At 45.9% G+C, this 21,204-nt stretch overlaps 1 protein-coding gene across 1 annotated transcript in view; it reads right to left on the reverse strand.

Annotated features, from left to right (window-relative positions):
• Cdhr3 (cadherin related family member 3) overlaps nucleotides 1-21,204 on the reverse strand; it is a 73,520-nt gene that overhangs the window by 17,933 nt on the left and 34,383 nt on the right. Inside the window, exons 7-12 of the mRNA XM_036206320.1 lie at nucleotides 20,846-20,994; nucleotides 18,067-18,256; nucleotides 6,397-6,568; nucleotides 5,102-5,208; nucleotides 2,975-3,069; nucleotides 393-619 (exon numbers count right to left, since the gene is read on the reverse strand). Of these exons, the coding sequence (XP_036062213.1) occupies nucleotides 393-619; nucleotides 2,975-3,069; nucleotides 5,102-5,208; nucleotides 6,397-6,568; nucleotides 18,067-18,256; nucleotides 20,846-20,994 (940 nt within the window). The remainder of the gene's footprint in view (nucleotides 1-392; nucleotides 620-2,974; nucleotides 3,070-5,101; nucleotides 5,209-6,396; nucleotides 6,569-18,066; nucleotides 18,257-20,845; nucleotides 20,995-21,204) is intronic.

Consider the following 21,204-nt stretch of genomic DNA (forward strand, 5'->3'; position numbering starts at 1 on the left):
CACAACATCATGTAATATCTACCCGACCTGGTGAGCATGGGGTGGGCAGCAACAGGCGAAACTGCTTCAGGAGGAGATTAAGAACTACAAAACGAAGCCACTTTGGCAGCTTGCCGCTTACCACCAACCGGTGTAAGACAAAGCAAGATTTAAAGGCACTAAGAGGGACTTTGTTCAGCAGACATACCAGCGTCTTGCCATCAGTCTCAACACTTCTCTCAGTCACCCACAAATGTGAGACTCAAATAAAGTCGTTGTCTTTATGTCCTGGGAAGTACTACTTACTCTTCCCCTCACAGACCCCTCTTGCTGTACCACATGCTTAGGGGGCCAGGGAGAGCCTGAGTCAACCGGCTGGGAGATGGTGGAGAGACCCAGCAGCCCCGACTCACAGTGACGGAGCTGGTGTCCTCGCCATTGGCAGCCTCGACTGTGAGAATGTGGACCGGAGTAGTTTCATGGTCTGCTTTAGTTACTAGTTGGAGTTCGCCTGTCTTGGGATTAATCCAAAAGATGTTTGGGTACCGGAGGCTGGCCCCTCCGCTGGATATGGAATACACCACGCTACGCTGGGGCAAGTCTGCGTCGGTAGCTCGCACCCCTCCAACACGGGTTCTAGCTGCAGGAATAGAGAGCGATCCGTACTGACTTGAGCCAAGGTATCCTCATTGCCACTGGCAGACTTTTGAGGGCTTCCTAGTTGTCAGAAGTCTATGTACTTTAAATGTTCAATTCTATTAAATTCAAATAATGAAAATAAGGAAGTGCTTGAGGTGGGAGAGAGAATTCATACCCTACAGAAGCCCAAGGGCGCCCATTACATCACCACCATGAATGGTGAGAACAAGCACGCACACCCCTACACCCAACCTTCAGCAGTAATACTATCTAGAAGTCTCTTGCACTTTTCAAGTGTTCTAAGATGAGCTATTGGGGCTGAAGAGGTGGCTCGGTGGTTAAGAGCACCTGTTGCTCTTTCCGAGGACCCAGATTTGATTTTCTGCGTCCACATGGTAGCTTGCAGCCTTTGGTCACTACAGTGTGGGGAGATCTGACACTCTCTTCTGGCCTCTGTAGGCACCAGGCACTCACACAATGTACACACACACACACACACACACACACACACACACACACACACACACAGGCAAACATTCATACACATAAAATAAAAATAAATAAAGCTTTAAAAAGGAATATAGCAATTGATGAATTCTGAGTATAGATGTTGAAATTCTGCTATTCTGCTTATTTCACAAGTGTTGGTAGGGCTGTTGAAGTTCTGGGTTGCTTGTTTTGTACAAGTCCTTTCTCATAAATTTCACTCCTGTGGGCAGAGACTAAGTCGCTCAATTCTACAGGCCAGCACCAAGTGTGTGACCCAGGGAAGGCGGCCAATACCACAGTACTAAGGCCAGAGGATATGAGAAGTGTTTGGTCCTGTTGAACATATAAAGCACACAGGGTAATATGTAAGAAGCTATGCTCTCTGTAAGGAACTAACTGTGTTCCCTGTAAGGAACTAACTGTGTTCCTTGTAAGGAGCTAACTGTGCTCCCTGTAAGGAGCTAACTGTGCTCCCTGTAAGAAGGTGTGTTCCTTGTAAGGAGCTAACAGTGCTCCCTGTAAGAAGCTAAGTGTGTTCCCTGTAAGGAGCTAACAACTGTGCTCCCTGTAAAGAGTTAACAGTGCTCCCTGTAAGGAGCTAACAACTGTGCTCCCTGTAAGGAGTTAACTGTTCTCCCTGTAAGAAGCTAACTGTGCTCTCTGGATCATCTTCTTGTAGTTTGTTTTGGAACAACATCAGAAAATAGAGACTGTCATGAGAATAAAATGAATAGGAATAATTGGGGTGGGCTGCTCTGATTGATTGGTTTGGTTTTTCATTCTAGAAGAAATACCTATGATCTCAAGATACATGGCTGGGGATGACCTGTTGATCTGATAGAATATTCCGGATAACAGAAAGCTAGCAACTCTTATTACCTTCAAGTTATGAGAGACGAGGACCGGTTTGGAGCAGGGAGCAGAGATCCACCCCACCTCTCTCTCTCATGTTCTCATTTTCCATCTCCTTCTCTCTATCATCTATCTATCTGCCTGCCTACTTATCATTTCTGTCACCTCACCGTGTATGTGTTCTGTGTGTGTGTGTGTTCTGTGTGTGTGAGTGTGTGTTCTGTATGTGTATGTGTGTTCTGTGTGAGTGTGTGTGAGTGCGTGTGTATTCTGTGTGAGTGTGTGTGAGTAGGTGTGTATTCTGTGTGAGTGTGTGTGAGTGTGTGTGTGTTCTGACAGTGTCTCATGCCGTCCAGGCTGGTTTTGAACTTGCTATATAATATAATATATATCATAGCAGATGGTCCTGAACTTGTTCCTCCAGTCTTCATCTCCCAAGTGCTAGGATTACAACCATGTCGGTCATGGGACTCTTTTCTTAAGGGCAAATAGACCACAAAAATCAAAGTATCATTATCAAGGCAGAAATGAGACTGCCAGTGAGCTAAAAAAGAGGAACATGCTCTCATTTTGTCTTTAAATAAAGGGACTGGAGAAGTGGGAAATCTTTTCCCTACTTGAAAATCCCAACTCTCTGAGTGAGCCTGTTAAAAATCACAGAGGAGACCAAGAGAAAACTTAGTCTATAACACAGAGGATTAGCAGAAATCAGGCAGACAGACAAGGAAGCAATCAGGGCATTCAGAGAAATGCAGTTTAATCAAGTTTTTAAAATCCATGTTTCACCTGGAGGTCTCTGCAGTGTCAAGAGCAATGAGAGAGAGGAGGTGGAAAGAGGAAGGGAGGGAGAGAGCGAGGGAGAGAGGGAGGGAGGGAAAGAAAGATGCAGTAAACACAAATCAGGCATGAACCTGTGGAAACCTATTGATGGTCTCTGCCAGGACCGCCTCTGCAGAGCCTAAAGTCAGATGAAGCCTGGCAAGAGTCCATGGCCTATGATTTGGCCCCTACCCACCTGGTCTTGTTTCGGACACATCAAACATGTATGATGGTCTATCAAAGATGAGAGGAAATTCATTTTCTGGGCTTGTTAGGATGGAAACATAGATGCTATCTAAAAATGGAAATAGATACAAATTAACATCACAACCTGCACTCATCTGTTCAGTGGGCATTTTGAAAACATCTTGTAAGTTTGGGCTTGGGTACAGGTAGAGACCGGTCTCCAAGACACTAGATGGTCCTCTATTCACACTGTAGGTCCCCTGAAAACAAAAGTACAGGCCACTGTAGAACTGGAGGAGAAAGTTTGAGAAAAGCCTGACAAGGATTGAGAGAAGCAAATGGGCCAGTATGAAAATGGGAGCAGTGTGGGAGCAGTGTGGGGACAGTGTGGAACAGGAGACAGTGTGGAACAGGAGACAGTGTGGAACAGGAGACAGTGTGGAACAGGGGACAGTGTGGAACAGGGGACAGTGTGAGGACAGTGTGGGTACAGTGTGAGGACAGTGTGAGGACAGTGTGAGGACAGTGTGCAACAGGAGACAGTGTGGAACAGGAGACAGTGTGAGGACAGTGTGGGTACAGTGTGAGGACAGTGTGGGTACAGTGTGAGGACAGTGTGAGGACAGTGTGGGGACAGTGTGGGGACAGTGTGAGGACAGTGTGAGAACAGTGTGGGGACAGTGTGAGGACAGTGTGGGGACAGTGTTGGGACATTGTGAGGACAGTGTGAGGACAGTGTGGGAACAGTATGAGGACAGTGTGGGGACAGTGTGAGGAAGTGTGGGGACAGTGTGGGGACAGTGTGGGGACAGTGTGGGGACAGTGTGGGGACAGTGTGAGGACAGTGTGAGGACAGTGTGGAACAGGAGAAAGTGTGGAACAGGGGACAGTGTGAGGACAGTGTGAGGACAGTGTGATGACAGTATGAGGACAGTGTGGGGACAGTGTGGGGACAGTGTGAGGACAGTGTGGGGACAGTGTGGGGGACAGTGTGAGGACAGTGTGGGGACTGTGTGAGGACAGTGTGGGGACAGTGTGGGGACAGTGTGAGGAAGTGTGGGGACAGTGTGGGGACTGTGTGAGGACAGTGTGGGGACAGTGTGGGGACAGTGTGAGGACAGTGTGAGGACAGTGTGAGGACAGTGTGGGGACAGTGTGAGGACAGTGTGAGGACAGTGTGGAAGAGGAGACAGTGTGAGGGCAGTGTGGGGACAGTGTGGGGACAGTGTGGGGACAGTGTGGAAGAGGAGACAGTGTGAGGACAGTGTGGGGACAGTGTGGGGACAGTGTGAGGACAGTGTGGGGACAGTGTGGGGACAGTGTGGGGACAGTGTGGGGACAGTGTGGAACAGGGGACAGTGTGAGGACAGTATGGGGACAGTGTGAGGACAGTGTGGAACAGGGGACAGTGTGAGGACAGTGTGGGGACAGTGTGAGGACAGTGTGAGGACAGTGTGGAACAGGGGGCAGTGTGAGGACAGTGTGGGGACAGTGTGAGGAAAGTGTGGAACAGGGGACAGTGTGAGGACAGTGTGGAGACTGTGTGAGGACAGTGTGGGGACAGTGTGGGGACAGTGTGGAACAGGGGACAGTGAAGTATGGCAATAGTGCAGAAAGAAGGACAGTGTGGAATGGGCTAGTGTGAAATGAAGAGAGTGTGGAATGGGGAATAGTATGGAATGGGAGGGACCGTTCTCGCCATGTGCAATAACACTGCAGTATAAAACTGTGATTCTCTCAGGGTAGTTGCAGTTGAAGAAAGGGAAGTTGGATGGGGAGGGATGGGAAGTATTGCTAGCAAGTTAGGCTGTAGCCTGACCATGGAAGTGCTTGTATGACACACCAAAGAGTTTAAACGTGAACTTGACAACTGCAACATGCATTGAAGGAAGTTCTACGCTGGCATTTGTATTTCCTGAAAAACCACTGACAGAAATAGAGAAGCAGAGTAAAGAAGGAGCAAGGTGAGAGGCAGAGAGACCCTAAGAACACTGGATCTCAGCCAAAAAAGGAAGTAGCTGTGGGGGCCTGATTAGTGTTGTAACAAGAGACCCTGTGCCCAATTCCTAGAAGTACCTAATGCAATTCAGTCATCGCTGCCCGAGGGAGACACCCTCTGAAATAAGTCAAAAGGTACTTGCTTTTATAGTATGGAGGGGAGACATCTTGCACTTGGATTATCACACTGTACTTATTGCCAGCTGCTAGGTTGCTTGGATTTTCATAATCTAGATCACCAATTAACTAGGTCAAAACAGAGATACTAGATTACATAGGGTAAACAGTTATATTATTGAACCGACAAAACTATTTTCATACAGTTAGTGGCTGTGTAAATCGCCAGCATTCTTGGGGAAACCATTTGCTGGGGCATTTGAGGAGATTTGAGACATAACCATACTCTTGTGAAGCTAGGCAACTCAGAAGAATTTACCAAAGGAGAAAAATCTATCTCTAAAGATGTCCACCCAGCTAGCACTATTGCCCAACAAACAAGATTCACACCTCCCGAACAGTTAAAGAAAAGTACAAAAGAAAACCCTTTTTACAGGAATAGTTTCTATTATTTAATATACTTATACAAATACATATATAGATACATAAAACCACATAGAAAAGAAAAATGTTAAAATGTTGACAGTGTTCACTCCTATATGGTAATGTTCTTCAGTGTTTTCTGTATTTTAAATGGTGGCTATGGATTAAGAACCTAAGGAAAATATAAATTTCCCCAAAATTGAAATTATTATTTTTTTAATGACACTGTGACTTTCTAAGGGACTGGAGACAGCTTGAGATGGGAGGTAAAAAGGAGGCAGGCTAAGGAGAAAAGCAATGGGCAGCTTGCTGTCATCTCCAAGGTCTGCTGGAAACACCTCTCAAGACTCCTGCCATGGTCTTCCTTTCTGCTCTTTCCCCACACCCTGCAGCAGGAGCCCTGTGTGAACAGAAGCCACACAACCTTGCTGGACCTCGCCTTTCATGCCGTCCATCCAATTCTGCCTCTGCTCCTGCGCATGCTTTCCACTACCTCCTGGTTCTGCGCTCTGTGGGATCTCTGGTGGTTTTGTGATGCGGAATCTCTCAAGATAGCTTGGGCTGCTCTCTCTCTTGCACCTCATTTGAAAAGCAAGCACTCAAAAAACAGAAGAACACGAAGGGTCTACATGTCTACAATGGCTCACTGAACAGCATGCAAAGGGAAGGCAGGCAAAGTCCTCGGCCCCAGCACAGCTCTGTGTAATGAACGCTGCTGAAGCCTGAGAGAGATAAAGAGCTGACAGGACACACAGCCACTATTAAGTCTGTCAGTTATGTGGCTCTGAGCGGAGGCTGCCTTGCAAATTTCTCTCTGCAGGGTAGCAAAAGCACCATGCATGTTGGACCAGCTTCCCCAGTGTCCTTTTAACGAGGCAATGACCGTGAACTGACCACAATTCTCCCAGAGCCAGCTGGATGCTGTGAAAATCTGCGGCTGCTCCCCACTCCAGATGGCATGGTGAAGTTGAATTTGTTGTTTGGAGCTTCACTGTCATCATCAAAGCAGAACTTGTTCAGGTCCAAAAGCAGCGTCCCGTTGGCTGCTCTCTCAGTCAACATGATGCTGGCAAAAAGATGTGATTCAATATTTCCCTAACAAATGGCGGCTGAATCGGCCTTCTATCCTAGGCTGAGGCTAGACACCTCTACTTCATATTCAATTCACAAGCCTCCTCCTCACAGCTCTCTACTTCTGCCCTAGAGTCCTCTCGGATTGCTTCTGATACAGCAGCTGGAGGCAGCTGTCAGGGTCAGATCCTGTCAGCCTGCTCCTGAGGACTGGAAAACTCCCCCTCTTCTCACCCACTCCTATTCTATCTCAGCGCCCTCAGCTCCTCCTTGTTCACGCCCCTCTCACCAGAGTGGGATGCTCCTGATGATCCTTACACAGACCACCAAAGGCACTAGCCCCGGGGTGTTCCTCAGAGGCCCAAGGCTCAGTCGCCAGGGTGATGATATTGGGTGGTGGTGGAGTCATCTGAGTGGAAGCCAGGTGACTGGGGGGATGCCCAGAAGGGAACTGTGGGACTCCAGACCCTTTCTTACTCTTTCAGTTCCCAGCCTTGAGGTGAATGGTTTTACCCCACTGTGGGCTCCCACCATAATCTGCTGTCTTTCTAAAGGCCCACAACAATGGGGCCAACCAATCACAGTCTGAAATCTCCAAAACTGTGTGCTGAAATAACCTTTCTCAGATTCAAAGGTGGAAAATGAGCTAACGTCCGCTGCTTTCATTTCCTTGAGCCTAATGTAAATTTTTTTTTTTTTTTTTTTTTTTGGTTTTTCGAGACAGGGTTTCTCCGAGTAGTTTTAGTGCCTTTCCTGGATCTTGCTCTGTAGACCAGGCTGGCCTCTGCCTCCCCAGCACTGGGATTAAAGGCATGCACCACCACTGCCCGGCCCTAATGTCACTTTTTAAAGAAATATTAGTGTTTCCTCTATTGTTTGCCCCTTTATTTGTAATTTTAGGAATTATCATTATCCACCATGCTACATATTTTATTTATTCATCCTGTGTATTGTCTATGTTCTTCTAGCATGCACACTCATTGAGAACAGGGATCATCATCCACTTTGTTCTTTGCCCAGTCAATAACTATTTGTAAAATGAGTGAAGGGTAGGTAGCATGCGAGAGCAGAGTTGTGAAGAATAAAAGAGAAATGGGAGTCCATGCCACGACTGCAGGAGTTTTAATTTGTTGAGAGAAGATCAGTCATCTCCTATTCTTAGAAGACTGATAACTCCTTGACTTTGGTCGTAGAGGCTTCAGTATCACAGAGGGGTTTCTCAGTAACTCAAAACCATGGTTCTCACTTCAGAAGGAATAAGAAAAAGCTCACTGGGGGGCCAAATGTGAAACTCAGGTTTTTCCAAATATCATGTAACACCGTGGAAGTGGCTCTATGAGAGACAATTACAGAAGAAAAAAGTCATGATTCAAAATGTTTACCAAACAGACTGAAGGACCACAGGTAGGGTCTAAGCGGGGGAAACTACAATAGGTTTCAGATGCTGTCTGAAGACATTCTTAGGTTTCAGATTGGTGGGAGCCAGTGTACTGCTAAGAATACATTTTAAAGTTTTGACTGTCACAGGAATGTCAGGTCAAACACAGGTGGGAAACTCATGACTTGCAAAGGATATCCCAAGATAATTTGGCTCTGGATTGCAAAATTTTAACTCTCCATAATCATGAAGTACTGCCATTTGGTGTCATTGGATCTTTAATACAGGCTCAGCTCTCTCTCTCTCTCTCTCTCTCTCTCTCTCTCTCTCTCTCTCTCTCTCTCCCTCCCTCCCATCCTCCCTCCCCTCCCTACTCCTCCTTCTCATTCTCTTTTATCCAAAGAGGTTTAGTAAGGATCCAATCTGAAATGTTGGCCTCAGCCTCCAGCATAGCTTGGGAGACTGAGGAAGGTAACTCCCGGAGGCTTCATTTTATAGAGGTCTGTTCTCATGTCTCCAGTTTCTCCTTCTCTGTCTTTAAAACAGGCATTAGCTTTTGCTCCATGACACACCAGCTGTAATCCTAGTGACCTGAAATAACAGCATTTATTGTTGCTCACCATCGTATTGGTCATCTGGGAGCTCTTTTGGCTTTGGTTGGGCATGGTTGGTCTCTGTGGTCACTGGAAGCTGGATTGGGAGTGGAGGTCAGGAGCTTCCCTGTTTATATGACTAAGGTTGGGAAAGTGTTGGCATCTGGTTCTTAGAGCACTCTGACTAAAAGAGTGTGTAAAATCCTCTGGTTCTCATGTCTTTCACAACCAAAGCACACTCCTTCCACACTCTACAGTCTTTTCTTGTGACAGCTAAAATGGACTTGGGATCAGCAACTGTGGAGCAAGGATAGCGTTAGGCTGTGGCTAGTAATAGCATCTGCTTGCTAGAGAGAGGACATGTGTTCTTGTGTCTCCACAAAGCCACACTGGCAGAAAGCACATCTGCCACTCTGTTCCTGTCTTCACTGCTCAGTGCCAGTTTTGGTCACTGATTCTCTGACTAGGGACCACTTATTAAATTCTGTGTGCTGTTTCATTCCAAGCACTTCTAAAAAAAATCTCTAATTCCTGAATCTCTAAGAGGTTTGTTCTCTTATCTTCATTCTACAGGGAAGCAAAGAGCAGTTTGGAGAGGGTTCAAGGCTTGTCTAAGAAAGCTAAAGTCTCTAGACATGACTTTCCATTGTCTGTGTTAAGATCATTGTAAACTGTAAGGTCCCGTAACAGGACAAGACAGTTCAAGGGGTCCTCCATCTTGTATTCTTGCTGAGGCCATTCCAGGTTTAACTAGAATCTGATCTCCTTGATGGAGAAGTCCATAGAAAACGACCCAGCTCTATTCTAGGAACCAAAGTCAGGACGTCCTAGCTAGCTTGCCTTAGCTTCTGTTAAAACCACTTGCTTCAAACTGCTTGCTCTGCTAAGCCTCCTGCAGCTGCCAACTGAAATGGAGGACATGCTTTCTTCTTTTAAAAACCTCATGTTCTGGACAGTTGGGGCTCCACCCAGGTTTCTGAACACTTGGGTGTGGTCCCAGTCTCTAAAATAAAGACTTAAAATTGTTTACACACTATGAGTGTGAAGGGGCCGGAATCTGAGTCCATCTTAGACATGGAACAACTCTGTTGCAGAAAATGGCCTAAGCCTGGGTGCAGGAAGTACCCCAGCCAAGTTTAGCCAACCAGCTAAATAGTTTCAGACATGGCTGTACAGGGTGGGGGCAGGGGGCAAAGTTATAGGATAGGGCTATTATTAACCACATATAACTGGAAAAGATGCAATGGGTGGAACTGTTACTAGCCCTGTTCAATCAACATGAGCCCCTTGACTGTCAGTCAGAACTAAGATTAGCTCACCATGCTTAGAACTTCCCATGTTCCTTGTTAAAAGGGTCTGCATGCCTTTGTCTCAGATTGTCATAGCCAGTTTTGTGTGGATGGTGAACCCCTGCATGCTGGCTATTTCTGAAGAATAAACATTCTTTGGGTTTGCATACTATTTGAGTTTGGGGTCTTCAGTGATTCTCAGGACATTATAAATGGGCATCTTTGGTGACCTCCCTGTTAACACTTTGGAGGTCCCACTGAGATCCCAGAAACTAGACCCAGACACATTAAGGTCCTTGAGACTCCCAGGAGTGAGCAAGAGTCAGGAAGAATGGACACTTTGGGGGCGTGTAGCCTGAGACATCCCAGTGCCTGAAGAAAGTCCCCTCTGACCTATCTATCACTGCCAAACACTTCGGAGGCACCCTCCCACCTCCACCCTAGAGAGTAAATGAGAATCATCTGGTCGGAACGCCTCCAGAGGTAAGCTCAGTCTGTAGAAGGTGCAATTGGACTAGGACGGAAGAAGAAAGGTTGGATGTGACTGTAGTTCCTGTGTCTGGGGTCTGTGAGAGAAGTCACAGGAGCTCTGTTTGTTGCACGAGCGGATGCTTGGTTGCTACCTGTGATTTTTGTCTGGTTGACATTGTCTGTGTCTGCACTGTCTGTCTTTGTCTCTTTAAGTCTGAGTGTCACTGACTTGTAATGGGGATTTCAGCAGCTAGTGGACATTAAAACACCTTCAGAAGGGCTTCTGGGACAAGACTCTGCACTCCGCAAACATGAGTGGCCCTCTTTTAAGGTGGGATGGCTGCCTGAGGGACCTGTGGGTCTCCAGGCAGTCAGAGCCTGTCTGGGACATTGTGACAAGACCTCCTAGTCATCCCATCAGTTGTCCTATGCTAACCATTGGCTAACCCTGACTTTTCATCTATCCCCATGGTTAAAAACTTGGGCTCTTTCTTTGGGAGTCAGGGTTATCTTGGTCTGGCTGGAACACCTGGAGAACTAAAAGCACCACAGGTTCTCCTGCTCCATCTGAAGAAACAGACATTCTGCCTCTTTGTGTTCTGACTGGACTGACAGAAAATATGAGAGGAGCCAGAGAAAACGGTCCTCTCTGGAGGGGGGCCAGAAGACCGACTCTGCTATACTTGGTCCTCTCTCTCTCTCTCTCTCTGTGTGTGTGTGTGTGTGTGTGTGTGTGAATTTGGCTCTGGGCACAGGCGGTGGGACATTGCCTAATGCAGAGGCTTGGGTGGAGAGAGCCTTCCCTCTACCTGACCCAGTTGGGATTCTAAGACCAATGAAGGTAAGAGGTGACTGGAGACCTCCCGCCTAACATTGTTGTGGTCAGTCAGCTTGCCCAAGGTAAGTCAGGCAATCAGAGGCCTGATGAGTTCCTAGAAAGGCTTTGTGAGTCATATTTACTCCATAGACCCAGGAGTCCCTAAAAACCAGTGAGCTGTCAATACTGACTTTGTCATGCAGTTGGCCCCAAGGATAAGGAGAAAGCTCCAGAAATTAGAGGAATTTGAAGGGTGAGTAGGTCTCAACTTTCAGAAATTGCTCAGAAAGTTTACAGTAGCTGAGACTCAGCTGAAGACAGGCAGAGAAAGGAACTCTCCCATGGGACAGCCACTGCCCTCAGCGAAACTGACAAGAGAGGAAATAGACCAGGAGAAAGGGAAAGAAAACATCTGGGAAACCAGGGTTCCTCTTGTAAGCAGAAGGGCCACTGGAAGAGTAAATGTCTAAGCATAAAAGAATAAGAGAAGGAGAGCTGCCCCATCCTCCAGCTAGCTAAAAAATGACAGGGTCTGGGCTCCATACAACTCTGACCCGAGGAATCCAGGATTACAGCAAGAGTAGGGGGCACACCCATTAACTTTCTAAGAGACACCAGAGTACCCAACTCTGTCTTGACAAAGCCCTTTAGACCCTCACCTCCAGGAAGATAGCAATCCAAGGAGCCGCAGGCCAAACTGCCTACTGCCAGAGACCTAGGACAAGATGCTGTGACTCATTCTTTTCTGGTTACGTCAGACTGTCCATTGACTAGAAGGGACTTATCACAAAACTCACAGCCACCATCTCTTGTGAGGGGAACTCGACCAGTTTAACTTTGGACTCTTGCCAAGCACCTACCAATATTCTGGTCACGTGTCCTCTATTCAAGGACTACCCCTTACAAGAGGAGTCAGCACCAAAAGTGAAGAGCTAGCCTCAGGCTTCCTTTGAGAATCCAAAGCAAGAGACCCTGATGTTTGGCCAAGGGGAATCCACAGGGCTTAGCAGTATACTGGTCACCCATTATAGTTCTACACTGGTGTGGGTCAAACAATAATATCCAAGGAGGCCAAGCCAAGGATTGTCAAACACATCAGGGGAGGCAGGAATTCTTGTCCCCTGCCATTCCTCATGTAATACTCCCCTGCTTCCTCTCCTGAAGTCTGACACTCAGGACTTCCGACCAGTACAGGATTTAAGGAGGTTAAAAATGGGTGGAAATCATCTACCCTGCAGTTCCAAACCACTGAGGGAAAGACTATCACCACATACACTGAGAGCCAACATGTTTTCCCCATGGCAAGATTGCTAATCTCAGCAGGAAAAGAGATAATAAAAAAAAATTAGGGAAGAAACCTTAGCCCTATTGGAAGCTATCTGGTTACCCAAGAGAGTGTCCATTGCAAAGGACTCCAAAAGGCGGATACCCCAGAAGCCAGAAGCAACAGAGCCACTGACTTGACTGCCCGGGAAGTAACCCTTGAACCAGTGGGGTCTCTCCAAGTCTTGGTAGCCCTGCCAGAGCCCAGCTTACAAGTCCAACCAAAATACAGCCTGGCAAGGTTGACCGGGAGAATGAGAACTAGCAAAACAGGACAAGCAAGGATATTGGATACTGTGGACAACAGACCCATCCTTCCTGTGAGTCTAGGAAGGCGTCTGGCTATGGAATTCCACCAAGCCACTCACCTAGTGAACACAAAACCTTCTGAATTCCTCAGCCCCAGGTGTTCTGTTCCAAGTTAGAGAAGCTGACTGAAGAACCATATTTAGATGTGCCACCTGTGCTCAGGTAAATCCCAAAGGCAGAAGGAAGATTCCAGAAGAAATTCCTGCTCCAGGAAATGGGCCTGGGGAACACTTGGACTTTACTGAAATCAGTCCTATTGGTTTTGGCTATAAGTATTTGCTGGTGTTTGTAGACACCTTCTCAGGATTGATAGAAGCCTACCCCATCTGAACAGAGACTGCTCCAATAGTTACTAAGAAACTTCTTCAGGAAATAGTTCCTAGGTTTGGACTACCCCTAGTTGGGCGTTGGACAATGGCCTGCCCTTCATGGCCAAAGTGTCTCAAAATCTAACAAAGGTATTAAATATCAGCTGTTAATTACATTGTGCAAATAGGCTACAGAGCTCAGGTCAGAGAGAAAGAATGCTTAGAACTCTTAAGGAGACTCAGACCAAATTGATCCTGAAACTGGTGAAAATTGAGCCAACCTCCTCCTCTTTGCCTTGCTCAGGGCTCCATACCATAGGGGCTCACTCCTTTTAAAATTATGTTTGGGAGAGCTGGGCATAGTGGCACACACCTTTAATCCCAGCATTTGGGAGACCGAGGCAGGCAGATCTCTGAGTTCAAGCCAACCTGGTCTACAAAGCAAGTTCCAGGACAACCAAGGAGCAATTCTAAGAAAACGAGGCCCTCTCTCCCAACAGGTTTTTGTTTTTCTCAAGGTTATGGATAATTGTCATCTGTAAGGGGTTGGTTGTAAGTTGTTATAGGATTAGGGGTGGAACAATAAAGATTAGACTCAAAAAACTCACTTGGAATAGAAAACGGGGGATAGATAGGATAGGATACTAAGGTAGATTATTATACCTATGTGTAAACTAAATTAGCAACTATCAGTTTTAGATTATTTACATTGGTATGGATTCTTATATATTGATACAAATGAAAAATTATTTTTCTATTCTTAAGATAATTTGTATATTGATACAAATTCAAAATTATATTTGTCATATTGTATGTTCCTACTTATTTAAAATATTTTGTATATTAATACAAATGTAAAATTACTTTTGTCATACTGTATATATGTTCTACTTCTGTTTAGGATATTTTGTATATTGATGCAAATTAAGGTTATTTTTGTCATATTGCACTATATGTTTCTATCTCTGATTAGATATTTTTATATATTGTCACAATTTCTAGGTCATTGTCCTTATACTATACATCTATTTACAGAGTGTTTATTTTTATAATGTGAAGCTTTAGTCTTTAAGCTATATAGCTTATTAAGAACTACAGTTTAATAGTCACCCATGTTTGTCATCCTTATAGTTACGTTAGTTAGGTTTTCTAGATGCACAAAGATGTATTCCATATAGATAGGTAATCTTCAAAGACCTACATAATATGGCATTTAAATGTTTTAATAACTTCGAATTCTGTTGACAAGAGACACAACTGCTCCTGGCAGCAGCAGTCTACTCCTGAGAGCCTGCTGGGCATGAAAGACACTCCATATGGAGCTTGTTTTCTTCTTGGCAAAACTGGCTTATTGGGCAAAGAACTGCCCTTGCCTTGACTGCTGACAGTAAACATGCTGTCCAATCTGGACGAGCAGGACACAGGAAAAGCAACTGCTTAACCTTGCCAAGACAGGCTAGGACAGTCTTCCAATTTTTTCTGCTTCTGAAAACGATCTGTCAGATATTCTAGGCCTATAGCCAAAGTTGGATGCTCCAACGTTGCAGAGACCTTTGGGTGACTATCCAGGCAGTCAGCTGTGTCTGTCATTTCTCACATTTTTGGGAATTCATTTGCTTGCACTTCCTGCTTCCTCAAGTAATATTACTTTTTTCTCAGGTGTTTGATGAGGTTGGAGACTAGATGGTTACAATCTTCTCACATCTTAGCTATTAGGGCATTTTAGGAACAAGACTTAGACTCTTCAGGACAGGACAGGTATTGGAGTAATCTCTGTAATTTGCCATTTACCTAGTCTGGTCATTTAGAATGTGTTTCTTGCTTAATGTTGTTCTTATTGGTTGTAGTTTCATCATTGTTTATGTTATTACCTTTTCTTTCTTCTGCACCATACTTGATAGTTGTTTTCATTGTATATAGTTTTATGTTAAAACTGCTTGCTTCAAACTGCTTACTTCTATGATGTCCCCAAGATGCAGGATGTGGTTTCTGCTTTTAAAAACCCCATGTTCTGGACACTTGGGGTTCTACTCAGCTTCCTGAACACTTGGGTTTTGTCCAAGCCACTAGAATAGACTTTCAATTGCCTATACACTATGTCTGAATGGTCGTCACTGGTGAGCTCCCTGTAACACCATCAATTATATAATTATATCTAGAGCATGAATGTGTGTGATCTAAGCTTACAGCACTGAGGACATGGGGGAGTGTGTTATCTGAACAATTCAGGATCCTGGTGCCAGAGTATACACTCACACTCTCTCTTTCTGTGGTGTGTGTGTGTGTGTGTGTGTGAGTGCTGTGGTGTGGTACATGCATGTGCACTCACACAGGTACATGCATGTGCTGCTGAAGATGTAAGCCGGGGCCGTTGTGTGCTAGGCAAGCACTTTACACTGCATCAGCGATTTTGACATGGTCTTTTCATTTTTCTCTGACACTTGGTGTTTTTCCCACAAATATGTTTCTGGGAAAGCCACCACCCCCCCATTCATCAATCCCTGCCTCTCAGGGGAGAAGCTTCTCTCCTTCACAGCCTTCAGATCCCAGCAAAGGTGACTTGCCTGGCAGCTTCCTAGCCCCGCCTCCTGTTCCTAGCCCCGCCTCCTGTTCCTAGCCCCGCCTCCTGTTCCTAGCCCCGCCTCCTGTTCCTAGCCCCGCCTCCAGTTCCTAGTCCCGCCTCCTGTTCATGAACAAGCTGGGCTCCTCCCTGCTTTTGACGCCTCCACAGGTACCCTGGGCCATTCATCATCAACCTGGGAACAACACAGGCTCCGGGCCAAGAAGTGGGAGCCTGAAAGGACTGGCTTCCCCCAGGCTGTCCTGCCCCACACACCCTCAGTCTCTGGGACTCCAAGATCACCCAGCTGCTCTTAATGAGTACTGGCACCCAGCCCTCCGACTCTGCAGCCATTCTGCAGAAACTTCCAGTCACAGTGCTCCGGTATAAATGTCAGTGACTGTGTAGCTCCTTGTCCTTTGTCCTGCGGTTTTATTTTGCTTTCGTGTTTGGCTTTGTAATGGCTGGGACGGCGGATACATGGACAGGGCTTCCCAGTCCCACAGGTCTGTATGTTCAGGAGTCATGCAGGCTGAGCTCTTTATAGCTCCAAGGAAGGAGCCCTTTCAAGGACCCACCTCACTGCTAAGCCTTCAACAGCTCAACTGAGAGTTACCCTCTTTGGAAAAGCCTGGAGGTGATGACTGCATTGTTTGGAATTATTTTCAGAAATGAAAATAATTAGCGCAGTTACTGACTTAGTGTGATGGACTTTGGGGCTAATTTGGAGAGAAGATCCAAGAGTAGGACTCTCTGTGGGCTTGCCTGGGGGACCTGTGACATTCAAAATGTGATTTCATTAGGTAATATGGAACACAGTCTGCAAACTGCCCTACCGCCTCAAGGGACTCTAGACCACAGGAAGCCAGAATATTCGGTGAACGGATATGAGGAAAAAGAGAAAACAAACAAACAAACAAACAAACAAAAAAGAGTGGCATGCTGCCCAGAGACTGGGAAGTACCAGTGGAGGGAGAAATCCCTGAAACTGGAACTGAGGGCCAGGGAGTGCGGTGTGCAGAGGGCTGCCTTACAGGGACTGACCCTTTGGAAGGTGGAGAAGGCAGAGGTGAAAGGGAGTTGATTAACCCCAGCTTCCCTCTTCCCTTTGTTTGTAAAAGCTCCCCACTGGTCAGGAGGACATGAATTACAAGGAAAGCAGTGGGCAGCCTTCTGGGACACAGGGCAAGGTGTATGGTGGGTCTAACATGTGTCCAGAACAGACTTCTAGCTATCACACTGATCCGCTAGCACTGAGTAGGGCATGTAAGTTGTGAAAATGGGGAGCTGGTCATAAATATAACAAATGAACTTAACAGCTATCGCTTTGTCTAGGCCTCTGTCTTTTGCATGACCATGCTAGGTATTCAATCTGTCCAAAGTCACCTGGAGCAAACTTGAAAACCCAGTCAAGATAACTCAAGAGACTTTGTCTATAGGGTCATCAAAACAGAGCCCTGTTCTGATCTCCAGCCTTCCTTTAGATGCAGGGCACTCTGCTCACAAAGGTCATTGCTGAGGTGTACTCCATCCCAAAACTGTCCCCATTCAGACTTCCAAAGACTGGCTAGCACAGAAAATACAGAACTGAAGTAATTATGATAGAATTCCCAACTTTGTGGCTTGTTGTCAAAATAGCAAAAAGAATGCTGTTTAAGAAAACAAACAAACAAACAAAAAACCATAGTAACCCAGAATCAAAAAGGACTTTATGGGGTTGACATGAAGTGTTTAAGAGCACTTGTTGCTTTTCCAAAGGTCCTGGGTTTAGTTCTTACAACACCTACATGGAGGGTCACAACTAACTGTTCTTAACTCCAGTTTCAGGGGATCTGATGCCCTCTTCTGACCTCTGCAGTCACCAGGCATGAATGTAGTGCATAGACATATATGTAGGCAAAATCCTAACACACATAAAATAAAAATAAATCATTATTAAAAGACTTGATTTCAAATTTATTGTGAATTAATTGTGAGTCAAAGAACAAGTGAATATATATAAAATAACTCATGCATCTGTATTTCCCTCTCACTCACACAATTAAGTTGTGAAAGATGAATCAGATGTTTTCCTTTGCTTCACCTAAGCACGTGGTTTGGTTTGTTCGTTATTTACTGTGGGTGTCTTTGCGAGGTCTAGTTACTAATCCTGACTCCATTATAGCTGCTGCCAGCACTGTCTCACCTCTGGTGGCAATAAACAAAGAAAAGACACGGTCCAGAGAGGGCCTGTGGTACAAGTGGAATGAAATGAAAAAATAACTGTAAACAGAAAGTGGAAAAAAGAGGGAAGGAAAGGAAAGAAGAAAAGCAAACAGACCCTTGTACAAAAGGGCACACTTCGAATCTGCCTGCAGAGAGTCATCACCCTGATGTTATCCTCTGACCGAGGAGCCCAGAGGTCAAGGGCCACCCACGAGGGGACACATTTCAACACACGAGTACCTGAAGGTGAGCTTTCTGCATGTTGCAGGGTTGTCATTGATGTCTTCCACAGTGAAAGTTATCTGGATGCGGTTCTCCTGACCCCCAGAGGGTCTGTCCCTCACCAGAACTTCCAGAGAAATGATAGGATTCTGTCTCAGTTCGCCCACATCTCGATCTAGCCTTTGGGCTACTTGGATTGTCCCAGTCACTAAGAAGGCAAAGGTTAGAAGTCACATGAAGAATAAAGGCACAGGGGACACGGAGAACACAGGGAAAGGCTGTTCTGGAGTGATGACTGGTTTACCCTGGGTAGAGCCTATACAGACATGTCTTTCTGTATTTGACACCTGACCTGACCCTGACTCCAGGGTTGAGCTCCGTGTGGCACTGTCCACAGCTGACAGAACTGGTGGATGGTGGGCTTCAATTACTGCAGAATCTGTTGCTAAGAAACACACATTGGAGAGTGAGTGAGGCCGAGGCTGCAGGTGAAAACCCAGAACCTGAGCTGTTGAGACTTTGGAGCAGGGCTGGCTCTCACCTCTCCTCTGTCCTGATCACTTGACTCCTTCCTCCCCTCTACTCCCCCCTCTCCTTTCTTCTTCTCTTCCTTCCCCCAGTCCCACGCTTAGCTTGATTTGCTTTCATTTTTATTACTTGGAACCAGTCTTAATTTAAATACTCTAAAGAGGGTGTGTGTGGGGGAACAGAGCTCAGAGGCAGAGTGTTGGCCTAGAAGACAGTGCTGGATTTAATCCCCAGCACCACTGTGTACGTGTGTGTGTGTGTGTGTGTGTGTGTGTGTGTGTGTGTGCGCGCGTGTGTGCGTGCGTGCGTGCATGTGTGTGTGTGTGTGTGTGTGTGTGTGTGTGTGTGCACTTGTTAAAAGTTCATTTTTGCAACATCAGAGTGAAGAGAATTTTCAACTAAGATCATCTATCTCTACACTCTTAGCTGTGTGAGGATGTCAATGTCAAAAGCCTTCAGAAGTTTCCAGAGATAGATGCCAGGTGCTGGCTTTGCATGCCCATCATTTCCCCAGGCCCAGACTAGGTATACTCAAAAGTTTATGGGACCAATGACACATGGTGTGGGATTGTCCAATGCTGATTTCCACAAAAGCATTATGAAAGGTGAAGTCCAATGGACTGATGTGGCTTGGATTCATCGAGTGGCTAAGAGGACAGGCTCTATAATCATCTGGCTTGGACATCAAAGTTCCCCTATGAGCCAGAGATCTTGGGAAAAATCACTGGAGCTGTCTAGGCATCTCTTTAGCCCTTGGCTTTCCTTTCACTGGCTTGTGCAAGTACCTGGGAAGGAATGCATGTGGTTGCTCAGCATAGTGCCTGTACAAAGTCTCCAATAAGGTGGCTGTTACAGAGGAGAGGAAGTTCACTCTCTGCACTAGGCTGCTCGTACAGGAACATAACAGCCGACAATCTAGCAAGCTGATCTAGGGAGACATTGTTCAATGTGCCACCATTAGCTACCATTAGCTATTTAGCTCCTGAAATAGGGCCAGTCTGAATTGAGATATGCTATAAGTATAAAATAATGTAAAATACCTCAATTACTTTTCAATATCAATTATGCTGTAATGATAATATTTTGGACTTTAAGAGTAATTTTGTTTTTTAATGCGACTACTGAAGACAGTGAAATTACACACCTGCCTTCATTCTACTTCAGTGTTCATGGCATTCTTCTAACTCCTTAGAAATGTGTGCATAGGGCAGGCAGCTTAAGCGTCTTTGCAGGCACCTTCCAGAGAGTGATAGGGCTCAGGGCTACCCCACAGCACTGCCCCCTGACACCTGAGATAACTGCAGAAGCAGAAGGGCCTCTCCACCCTTGCTCTGTCCTCTCTGGATTTTCCCAGAGATGGTGAGCATCACCATCTAGAAGGACAGACACCTGAACATCAAGGCTTGCACAGTTTACTCTAGTTTTAGACATTTTGTCCTCTTTACTTTATTATCAGCCTTGATATAAAAATGCCATTTTCCAGAGAGGTCTGGTCATTAATGTCTATAACTCCAGTACCCAAGAGGCTGAAACAGGGAGATTGCCATGAGTTGGTACATAGCAAGTTATAGGCCAGCCAGAGCTACATACCAAGACCTTGCCAAAAAGAAAAAAGAAAAGAAAGGAAGGGAGGGAGGGAGGGAGGGAGGGAGGGAGGGTGAGAAAGAGAGAGAGAAAGACAGAAAGAAAGAAAGAAAGAAAGAAAGAAAGAAAGAAAGAAAGAAAGAAAGAAAGAAAGAAGGAAGGAAGGAAGGAAGGAAAGTCACTGTGCAGTGGTGGCACACACCTTCAATCCCAGCACTCAAGCAGCTCTCTGAGTTCAAGGCCAGCCTGGTCCACAGAACGAGTTCCAGGAGAGCCAGGGCAACAGAGAAACCCCGTCTCAAAAACAAACATACAAACAAAAAACCAAAACAAACAAACAAACAAAAACCCAAAAAACTATAAAATATAATTTTCCTTGTGTCCTTGAGTCTTCATTTCCTCATAGATGGAGATAGGTGAGTTCTATTTATAGGGGTTTCAAACTTAATGGCAGTTAAAAAGAAATTCACCCCATCCATAAAGATGGTGAGTGACCCCTGTTCATGCTCAGCCCTGCACAGGCTCCGCAATTTCGGCTAGTGTCTGTTGCCTGTAATACATCCTTTCCCTGACAACTAAGGCTGAGCCTGGACAGAAAGGCAGGCCAAGTGCCAGCAAGGAAAAAAGCCTCACAAAACCACTCCAGCATTAGAGGATACGGGATGGGGTGCTGTGGATGACTCACACTGGTCTATCACCAAGTAGCTGCTGATGGTTGTGATGCTGTAGAGGAGGTGGCCAGGAAAGCCCTCGTCATCAGGATCCTCTGCAGTGATGTTCGCCACGATGGTTCCTGGACGCAGCTCCTCTGGGATGGAGTAGTCTCTCCTTGGACTAGAATAGAAACACGGCAGACATGGCTAATTTGCAGGGGAGGGTGCAGACTGGGCGGTAGGTATTTTGGTGTGTACTAAATATAGCACTGCATTGCTTGAGTTGCATCAACATGCAGAGAACACAGCACCCAAAAGGAGGGTGACTTGTGTTTGTATTTCCAAAAATCACATCCTTGTGGATGTAGAGATGTGCCAGGCTGTTCTGCAG

This window comes from Onychomys torridus, chromosome 14, assembly GCF_903995425.1.
Source record: "Onychomys torridus chromosome 14, mOncTor1.1, whole genome shotgun sequence".
Classification (NCBI taxonomy): Eukaryota; Metazoa; Chordata; class Mammalia; order Rodentia; family Cricetidae; genus Onychomys; species Onychomys torridus.